The 10474-nt window shown below is 40.9% G+C and overlaps 1 protein-coding gene across 3 annotated transcripts in view; it reads left to right on the top strand.

Annotated features, from left to right (window-relative positions):
* Positions 1-267: 267 nt before the first annotated feature.
* LOC102208139 (polypyrimidine tract-binding protein 2) overlaps positions 268-10474 on the top strand; it is a 32228-nt gene continuing 22021 nt past the window's right edge. Inside the window, exons 1-8 of one of the 3 annotated variants that reach the window (XM_013915936.1) lie at positions 268-448; positions 1471-1498; positions 4071-4089; positions 5163-5335; positions 5590-5730; positions 5969-6115; positions 6190-6300; positions 7296-7506. In XM_013915936.1, the coding sequence (XP_013771390.1) occupies positions 363-448; positions 1471-1498; positions 4071-4089; positions 5163-5335; positions 5590-5730; positions 5969-6115; positions 6190-6300; positions 7296-7506 (916 nt within the window). In that variant the 5' untranslated portion in view covers positions 268-362. Of the gene's footprint in view, positions 449-1470; positions 1499-4070; positions 4132-5162; positions 5336-5589; positions 5731-5968; positions 6116-6189; positions 6301-7295; positions 7507-10474 lie in introns of all 3 variants that reach the window. The other 2 variants (XM_005753106.1, XM_013915935.1) reach the window with 2 other exon arrangements.

Genomic DNA, 10474 nt, shown 5'->3' with positions numbered 1-10474 from the left:
GTAGGCTGTGGATCTCTTAAGATCTCACTGTTGGGTTTGTAAGGCCATGTTACTCCTAAATTTCTATCTTGTTCAAAGAGAAGATATAAAACAAAGTTCTGAGCTAATCGACGTTAGTGTTCTCCTTTTTAAGAATAAGAATCGATAAAGAATCGAATCGTTAAACAGAATCGAAAAAGGAATCGGAATCGTTAAAATCTTATCAATACCCATCCCTAATTAGAACGTATGTTGCTAACTACAAACGGTCCATTGGAGTGAACGGAGCTCTGCAGCGAAGCGGCGCGTTCACAGTTTCGGCACTTCTCGGGTGTTTGCGTCACCGACTCGGGCCACAGCGCCTCCATTTTGATTTCACTTGCATGGTAGCTTGTGTGCAGTGTCGGAATAAACGGGAGAAAAACAGGAGCAAACACGGAGGCGCCGAGATTATTACAGAAATGGACGGGTAATATTAAATCAGTGAAGCTAACTACACGGCATTTCACACATATTACGGCAGCAGAGCTGTAACTATGTGATAACGTCATTTTATGAGAGAGCTACGGGGGAAATGGGAATGTTGTGTTAGCGGGTTTCCATAGCGCCGCATTTTTCTTTGCTATTTAGGAACGGCTTAATGTTAGCATGCTTTTCTAACTTAGCACCGAGTCGCTGTTTTTCTTATGAACTGTTCTAGTTGTTATTTAAAAGCCTCTCATACAAAGCGACGCTTTCAGGGAAAAATGCTTCTTTTTTTCCAAAGTTGTACTTGACAGTAGCTTGCTACCGGCTCGGCTAATAAAGTTTAGCAAACCGTTATGCTAACTACATGCTACACTACCACTGCTCCTTTGTGTAGCACCTGACTGCGTTTAAATAACCAGTGTATGTAAAAGGTAAAGAGAGTGAAACGTGCCCTTACTTTAAATCAGTATTCCTAACTTCCGATTAAAAACATCCTATTTTGTGGAGTTTTACGGTTAAAGCATAGAAACAGTTAAGCTATGCCTCCTGTTGATATCAAACTTAAACTTGACGTATCACGTTGAGTTGAGTTACCAGTATTACAAGTGTACTACAGTGTGTCATTTATAGTATCTGTTCATTGGGGTCGAAGCGAGAATAACGTGAACGTTAATTAAAGATGTTATGAATCATAAGTGAGCTCATGGGGAGGCGGTGGATGGAAAGGCAGTAGGTCATGTAGGCGTAGAATACACGTTTGGCAAAGCTATTTACTTATCAGCACAGAAAAGGAAATAGACTGCATGTATAAGCAGCTGTAATAACATTCATAAAGGGTCCATGTATTCAGTCCGTGCACAGTGTGGAGTTAAGAAGCAGCTTTGGTTCTATGTGTTATGGACTGGAGTGTCATGAGAATACGCTGACATCTACTCATATCTAGTGCTGTTTTGTATGTTTCTGTTTTATGTTGTTCTGCTGTTTTAAATCCCTTAATTGTGAAAACAACATTATTTCTTTCAGCATCAGTGATGTTGCAGTTGGTGTGAAGGTGAGTTTCTTTACATGTGTGCATACTTAAACATGCAGAACACTTTTCCCTTCCCGCTGTCACCAAAGCGCTTGCTCATAGAGGGTCATATGATTGTTGGGTTTCTCTCTGTGTGCATTACTGTAGGGTCTATCTTACAATATAAAGCACTTTGAGGCGACTGCTGTTGTGATTTGGTGCTGTATAGGGCTGGGCGATATGGCCTAAAATCAATATCACGATAAATTGAGCAGTTAACCTCGATAACGATAAATGGACGATAACCACCCCAAGTGCCAAAAAAACAAACGTTTTTTTTCCATTTGATGGGGCTGTGGCAGGCAGCATAGTTCCTCCAGTTATTTTCATAATATTATTCCCCCTAGACCTATTCATTGCAATTATATTATTACCACTTTAAAGGGCTGTAAAATGTCACTGAAAATAAATGAAGACAATAGTAGTAAGCACTTTTAGTGGTTAAGATTTATTAACTGAACAAAATAAAAAGTGTAGGATACAATATTAACCATGCTCTCTAAAAAATGTGTATCCCTTGTAAACAAAATAGTTTAATAATAAATATGTTTCACATTGGCTATTCACAAAGTAAACAATGATTGTGCAAATGTAATGCCATCATGGACAAAGGCCTATCTCTGCTAAGGCCTTGAGGTACTATAACAAATAATGTCACAAACACAAATGTCAATTGAACACAGAAAAAACTATAATAAATACTAAGCACTGCCATGTGACTAGTGAAAACTACAAACTCTTAAACAAAAACATTAAATAGTGCTGTTTGCAAAAAACTTCAATAGAACACTGATAGTTAAAATTAGGCAGGGCTTGAACATTTTTTGTTAACAAGCGTCTCCTCTTCCTCCTCCACCAGCTCTACCTCCGTCGCTGCTGCTTCAACATTTAAATCGTCCTCCATTTGTTCACCCGTGTCTCGTCTTGTTACAGGTAGTAGAGTCTTAAAGGGACATGAACATCGCCTTTTCTTTTTTTTAAATACCGAATTTACCGACATGGGCAAAATGACGTCGATGAGAGTCATAAATTTCGGTAACGATAAATTTTTGATATATCGCCCAGCTCTAGTGCTGTATAAATAAACTGAACTGAAAACAAGTAACGCAGCACTTTACTTAATCCTCCTGGGAGTAATTAACAGGTAGAAACAGACTCCTGTTCTCTACAAGAACCGGCTCTCGGTTCCAATCCCTAGATGGGGGTATATAAAACTTGGAGACCACCAAAAATAAAGCAGGTGGTCTTTTGTTTGTTTTTGTCTGTGTGTGTGCTGCATTAGCGTAGCTCCAAGGTGTAGTGGTTAATAAGTTTGCTTGACAAGTGAAAGGTTGTTGGTTCAAACTCAGGCAGGGCATCTGGTGTTAAACTGCCCAATCAAAGAGGTGACGCTACTTGCTGTGGTGACCCCTTATGGCAAGGAAGAAGCTGCATTAGTAATGACTGTTGTATGTATACTGTTTCCTAAGAGCATGCTGTTTGAGCTTAATATTACATTTTCTTAGGAATAGAACTTTTATCCTGCAGTATTGAACTAACCACTAATCATCCACAACCTGTAGATGATGTTTAATTCAGGGAATGATGGCGTCCATTCATAAACATGAATAAGTGTTAATGTTGTTTTCTATTTAAATTCTGAATAATCATATCTGAAGCTCTAATGTGTTGCAAGAAAGAAAAATATGTGTGTGACTTATTTGCTATCGGTTAACAGATGGATTCATGTGCTTTGACTATTAAACAAGTTCCACTTGAAAACATCCGTGTTTTAATCTGACATGTGCCTCCCAGTTATTGTGTCAGTGTGTTTATTCAGACTGAGGATAAGAATGGGTGAACCTGAAACCTTATATTCCTTATATTGCTCCAGTAAATATGCATGTGGAAAAGTTACTCCACATTTCACACTTGTTTGCTCGTGAATGCGTTTAGCTGCTCCGGGCAGCTAATCTTATTTGTTGAGTGCCAGGTACATTAAGGTGTGTAAAGGCTGAACTGCCAGATTGTTCTGATAGTGTGCTCCTGGGAAATGAGTTTATCTCATCAGTATTTCAGTGGCTGAGGCAAAGACCAGAGGGCTTCCAGCTGTTAGAAGACTCATTACTCCTACCCTGTTGGCTGTGACACTTGTGTGCTCACCATTTTGGCCTTACTCGGGCTACTTTTCCCCTTTGAATTGATCTGTACCATTTTTCTGTAGCTGAGCCTGCAAGTGACAGAAGAACAAACAGTTCAAATTCGGCGACACCTCCACAAGGAGGTGGGATATGAAACTATTAGAAAGTTGTGTGTGAGATGGGTCCCTAGCTATGTTGGTTGCCACCCCATCAGTCAGGGTTTAAGAGCAGAGGGTGCCTGGCAGTGCCAGCAGGCCTTCAGAGACCTTGTATAGCTCAGGGTGAGATGACACATCCCTACATCTTACTTTTAGCAATTTAAACTGACACAGGCAGAGGAGCGAAACCATTAGTGTGATGTTTTGTCTTCAAGGGCCTGTCAGGAAAGTCTTTTTCTCAGCAGTGCCTGATGCTGTTTTCTTTTCCTTCCACAGAGAGGATCGGATGAGCTGAGTATGTACAACAATTCCAACTCTGGCATGAGCAGTAACAGTGGTGAGTTCGTTCCAACCGCCCATGAACTTTGAGGGGATTGATGGAATTTGCATGCAGCCAGTCGATACAGCAGACCTAAGGATTAGGTGAAGTAGGCTGCATGAGTTTAGGTGGAGAGAGCTGTTTGGTGGGTAACATCACGCTCCTTAGTAGGAGGGCACCTACACACCATAGCCAGTGGCTGGAACAGACATGGAGGATATCCCTCCTCTCTGTTTAAATGTTATCATTCCATGCATGAAGGTTTTTCTGATGTTCTTCCACTTCCCACACCGCCCCTGTTGAGTTTGTGACACGGCCTAAGCATATCTGCCAGCTTCCTTGTGCAGTTGAACTTCCCTGTATGCCAGCTTTTGATACTCTGATGGAGTTTCCTTGTTTCACAAGGATCTATCTGGACACAAGCTCAACTGTTGTTTTCCTCGCTGTACGCAGCCACACTTTCAGTCTCTGGAACAGCTCCAGTCCTGTCTTGGAACATTTGAACTGGGAAAAAGTTATTGAACAGGCTTACTGAAATGTATTTAATGCTATTTAATACTCAAGATGGCTCCTGTATGGAGAAACTAGTTACACGAGTGATTTTGGCCCAGTCTTCCACACGGACAGTCTTAAACTGAAGGATCTGTTGGCCCCTTCTAGGAACTCTGAGCTTTAGCTTCCATAGATTTTTCAGTTGGGTCTTCTTTGAAACAGTTGTACCTGCTGATTCCTGTCGCTCTCCACACTTCCTCCTTGCTTCTTGAACAACTCGTTGGATAATCCTTTTCACTCACTGCATTGCAGTTTTGTCTCCACAATTAAATCCATCACAAAAAATTAGCGCATTGTAATCGTCACAGTGCCGTGTGGATCCTAGCATACTTGCTGATGCAGGAAATGTTCTGTTTGTTTTTTTTAAGTTTGCCTCATTGTTTCTAATTCCCGACATTTGTTGACAGTAGCAGAAAATCATGAGCTTTACCTTTAAGATCCCAGTGTGTCATTGTAGTGCACCTTTCAGTTAATCAGCATTTCTCCTGAAATCTTAGATGGGGCTCCCAATGGCAGTGATAGTAAGAAGCTAAGGGTGGAGGAGGCCCTGCCGTCTCGTGTGATCCACATTAGGAAGCTGCCAAACGAGGCCTCAGAGACTGAGGTCATTGCCCTCGGCCTCCCCTTTGGCAAAGTAACCAATATTCTCACATTGAAGGGAAAGAATCAGGTAAGTGAATCAGGCTGTTTAGCATTTGTATAATTTCATCCAAAACAGTTGTTAGGCTCAATTTGAAAGCGCAGATAAATTCACACAGGACAAGCCATTCTTAGACACCAGCCTGTAAATGCATCTGACAATTGTTCCAAACGCAGTCGAACTGCAACATGTTGAATTTCATTATTAAAATAACCAAGGAAGAGTGAGTCAACAAATTCAGCTTTTTCTTTCTTTCTTCTTTTGCCTTCTCTTCTAACGTTCAGGCGTTCTTGGAGATGGGGACAGAGGAGGCAGCTGTCACTATGGTTAACTACTACTCCAAAGTAACTCCCCTTATCCGTAACATCCAAGTGTTTATTCAGTACTCCAATCACAAAGAACTCAAAACTGATGCTGCTAATCAGGTTAGTGGAAACTAACAGACTGATATGTTAGTTGTTGCACAGCTTCATGTTTTTAAAACGTGCTTTCAACTTGTGTGCCTCATCACTGCTTGATTGCAAATGCATGCTGTTATTCGGCTGCATTAAATGCTTGGAAATATCTGGAATCATTACAAAAAAACAACAGCCGTAGAAGGTGCCCGTTTGATATTTGCCATCTACATTAATAGCTGTGTGCTGTGCTTGTGTTCGGGTGTAGCGGACCCAGGCCGTGCTGCAAGCAGTGTCAGCAGCCCAGTCACCAGGGTCCGAGGTACAGGAGGTCCTGGCTGCAGTTTCCAGTCCTGTGCTGCGCATCATTATTGATAACATGTTCTACCCTGTAACGCTGGACGTACTGCAACAGGTAGGCAGCAGTTAACAAAGAGTATTTGCTGCTTGTGGCTGAACAAGAAACCTCCAGTTTCTTTGTCTTGACAGATTTTCTCCAAGTTTGGCACAGTCATGAAGATAATCACGTTCACCAAGAACAATCAGTTCCAGGCTCTTCTGCAGTTCAGCGATCCTGTCAGTGCACAGCAGGCCAAACTGGTATGGTCATGTTTTCTTGCATGTCTAATAGGATTGTCCCAGTACTAGATTTTCAAACTCTATATGAGTCTTAGGAAAATACTCTATATCATTTTTGACACCGCCCCCCCCAATCCTGCAACAATATAAGTAAAGGTGATGAAGTCTTATCTTGAAAAACTTGGCCTGTTAATTTTCATCCAATTTTCCCATTTATAAGTTATATTTAACAAAATAAGTGTTTAAGTTTCAGATTTTTTTATTTTATCATATAAGAACCTGAGCGCTTACTGTCAAAAAGATTGTAAGTTACTGTGAAAGTAGAAAAGTTACTTTTTACTGTGTTGTCCACATCTGCTTTCAGCTTCCCTCAGTCTGCAGTTTTTCAGGCCGTCACCTCTGGTCCTCAGGCCTGAAAGCTCAGGCTGCCCTGCCTGCATTAGTTATCCATGCTCTGGACTCTGCAGAGCTCATCTAATAATCAGGCCCCATCTTATCTTAATGTCCCTCTTCCACAGCATGTCTTTATCCTGTCTTCCTTCTCTCACCCCAACCAATCACAGCAGATGGCCCCGCCCCTCCCTGAGCCTGGTTCTGCCGGAGGTTTCTTCCTGTTAAAAGGGAGTTTTTCCTTCCCACTGTTGCCAAAGTGCTGCTCATAGGGGTCATATGATTGTTGGGTTTTTCTCTGTATGTATTATCATAGGGTCTACTGTTGTTGTGATTATATAAATAAAATTTAATTGAATTGAATCTACAGTTCCCCCACAGCCAGCATGATCATGGATTTGTAATCTGTTCTGTCATGGCTCAGTATTTAGTCTGCTGTTCATCTTTTATCTAACCACAGTCCAGTAGCAGCTACGTTAATCATAAAATATGGCTAATGTGGCTAATGGTTAAATGGTCAATGTGCCAGACTCAGCGAAGCGGCGTCGTGCTGCTACCATCAATAATACAAATGGTGTAACGACCTTTTCAGTTCTTGAGCACAGATGTCATTTTCCTCCTCCTAGGCACTGGATGGCCAGAACATCTACAATTCCTGTTGCACACTCCGTATTGACTTCTCCAAGCTGGTCAACCTGAATGTGAAGTACAACAATGATAAGAGTCGCGACTACACCCGACCTGAGCTGCCAGCTGGTGATGGCCAGCCCAGTTTTGACCCCACAGTTGCCGTTGCTTTCAGCAAAGACTCCAGTTCTCTCCTCGGTAAGATCCCAGGTAGATCCCACTTTTATCTTTCCTCTTTTGAACTTGATGTTGTTTGTTCTCACTCTGCATTCTAAATCAGGTTGGTGTGACGGGAATTCACACGAGCATCTTCAACTTACATTTGTAAATATTACTTTTTCCCCTCCTTTAAAAAAAAAAAGGTAAATTATCAGATAAACTAAGTTCAGATTGATAACCACATGAACTAATTAAACTAACAACTAAAAAAAACAACTTTCTCTTTTGCACATAATTAACATAATCTGGTCCTTAGCAGCAGGCTAATGAGCTAAATACAGTCTAGATAAGGACCGGCTCTTATTCAGTGCTTTTCTGCTAGAAATGCTTTATAGACTGATGAACGACAGTACATGACATTTATTTAACATAAAATATACATAGAAGCAGGCCTGTCAAAAACTAAGCACACCCTTACTGCTTCCATAGGAATTGAGTGGTTAAGTAGCAGCTAGGTACTGTAATACACTTGGATGCACTTGATCGCAATTGATCATAAGATCACCTCTTTAAAAGTAAGCTGTTTCTTTGTTTGTTTTTCCTTTGCTGGTCAGTAGGATTCAGGTTTTTTGAATACAGTGGCAAGAAGAAAAGATATTAGGAAGGATCTTAAAGTGCCTGTTGTTCCTGCTGCGGATAACTCTACATCCTTTCAAAAGTGGATTCAAGCACCAGAAATATTTGTCTCTCTGGAACCATTAATTTGAAAAATCCGATTAGCCACTTACATTTTTAAATTGCTCACTCACTTCCCAGTCATACTTTGGAATTAGTCCCAGTATGTTTCACAAAATTAAATGAACATGGTTGACACTGAGGTGTCCCTCTTCTCATACTGACTTTGTCATTTTCTCTGTGGAGGTTGAGCAGGGCAAGGGTGTATCTAATACACAAAATAAAAAGCTCGTCTGTTTAACCCTTTAAAGCCGGTCGGAGCGGGCACGCTCCGTTTTGCGTAACTTTTTTAAAATCCCAGTAGCTCTGCAACCACTTAAGGTAGCGCAATAATCTTTTTTGCATATGAAACCAGAGGAGTTGTACTGACATCTGATGCCATCAGCTTGTCCTCGGTCACAGTTTCCTTCCACATAAAGCTTTGCAAAAACTGCATAAAAAGCACTTGCAGCAACAAAAACATAATATTCCAGAAACATGCTTTGCCGATCCGATCAGCTGTTTGTAACACTTCCTACGTTGGAATAGACGTCAGCGCGAACTTTTGCATGTCCACCATGACCTGCCTGAAACCGGAAGTGACGTCATTTTCACGGAAATGTAGTTTTTTACCATCAGGGCCCTCATGAGCCTATGCTGGTCTTTTTAAAAGTTATGTTTGACTTTATGACTTTGTGTCATTTCTGGGATGCTGAGGACTCATATTGCACTGCTGGAAATAGTTTATTTTGATGCATATGCTGCTTTTTTTTGCAAATTTGCATCATAGGATTGTTTTTTTGTTTTTCCTGCAGTATATGAAAATTGGTGTATTTCAAAAATAAAACTATGAAGACACTTAAAATAAATTTCCTGTGGTGGGAAACTAGTTTGTGCAACTTTTTTGTATTTGCAGTTTTGAGGGATAAGCCTCTTAAATTTCTCTAACTAGAAATATATGTTTAAAAAAACAAAAGACGATTTTCAAATTCTTTGTAGTTTATTGCACTTTTTTGCAGTTTCTGTAGTTACTATGGACTTAATGCAGACATATTATTAGAATTTGGGGCTATAATGGTTGTATTGATGTATAGCAACTTGAAATGCTCCCAAAAATGGCTCCACAGCATGTAAAAATATAATATAAGCTCTGGCGCACTTGGTTCTATGGTAGGTCTTAAAGGGTTAATTTAAACCGCCAAATCTGTGTAATTGCAGAAATGTGTCTGGTCTCAAATATTGCACATGCACATTTCTGTGCAGGTAAGACCACAGATTCAGGTTTGCATCCACACGGTGTCAGCTTCTGACAGTTTCTGCAGTAGGTAAAAGCTTGGTTTTGCACCAGTCACATTTCTTGGATCGTCACCACCACAACATGAGACTTGGTACCACTGACTGACTCGGTTCCCTTATTTAGACTTAAACCAATTGATGAAGTTTCTTCGTGTGTACGTGAGTTAGTGCCCTTTCTTAAATCTTGCCGTATAGTCTAATGTACATAGCTTATCATACCATCTACATATTGTCTTTTCCTCACGTCTTGTACCAGCTGTGTGAGGTCACAATGAAGGTAGGGGAGGGGCTGATCGCATTAAGAGATTTGATTGGGTAGTACAGTGTCTAAATGAAAGAATGGGCTGCTGTCAGTGTTCGTACAGCTGGTGCAACAGCTCTTCAGGCCGGTCCATTGGCCCGTTATGCCAGATTACCAGTCCAATTCTAAATTGCCCACAGTCTGAATGGTTGTTTGGTTCTCTGTGTTAGCTCTGCGACAGACTGGTGACCTGTGTAAGGTGTACCCTTCCTTTCGCCCTATGGTAACTGGGATAGACTCCTCCTCCTCTGCGGTCATGATGAGGATAAGCAAAAGAGAATAAATGGCGTAGTGGAGTTTTCACCTAGGAGGTGATCCTGAGAGTTGTTGACCCACCCTCTCATCATGGGAGTCATTAAGGTGTCATGGGTCAAGTTGTGAGTGTGTGTTGAATTACCATAAAGGAAACTCAAAATAGAACGTTAACTACCGTAGGTAATGTTTGTAATGCTATAAGTAAGTTGTTCCATCTATTCAATATAACCTCTGTCTTGTGTCAGGGTCTAATAGAGATTGACAGACCACGTGACTTTCGCGCATTGCATGCAACGCAAGCATTTGCAGCACCGCAAAACGTTCATTCTTCGGTTCCAATAAATTCTTGCTCTTTCTTTGCCCCCCAAAATGTTTTGTACAAAACGTGCACAATGCCGGTCCGTACAAAGACAGACTTGATGAAAAGTCAAAGAAAAGATACGAGGAAAAAAA

The sequence above is a fragment of the Pundamilia nyererei genome, unplaced genomic scaffold, assembly GCF_000239375.1.
Source record: "Pundamilia nyererei isolate P.nyererei 1_Seehausen unplaced genomic scaffold, PunNye1.0 scaffold00402, whole genome shotgun sequence".
In the NCBI taxonomy this organism is placed as follows: Eukaryota; Metazoa; Chordata; class Actinopteri; order Cichliformes; family Cichlidae; genus Pundamilia; species Pundamilia nyererei.
This window is presented reverse-complemented; position numbering and strand designations above follow the sequence as displayed.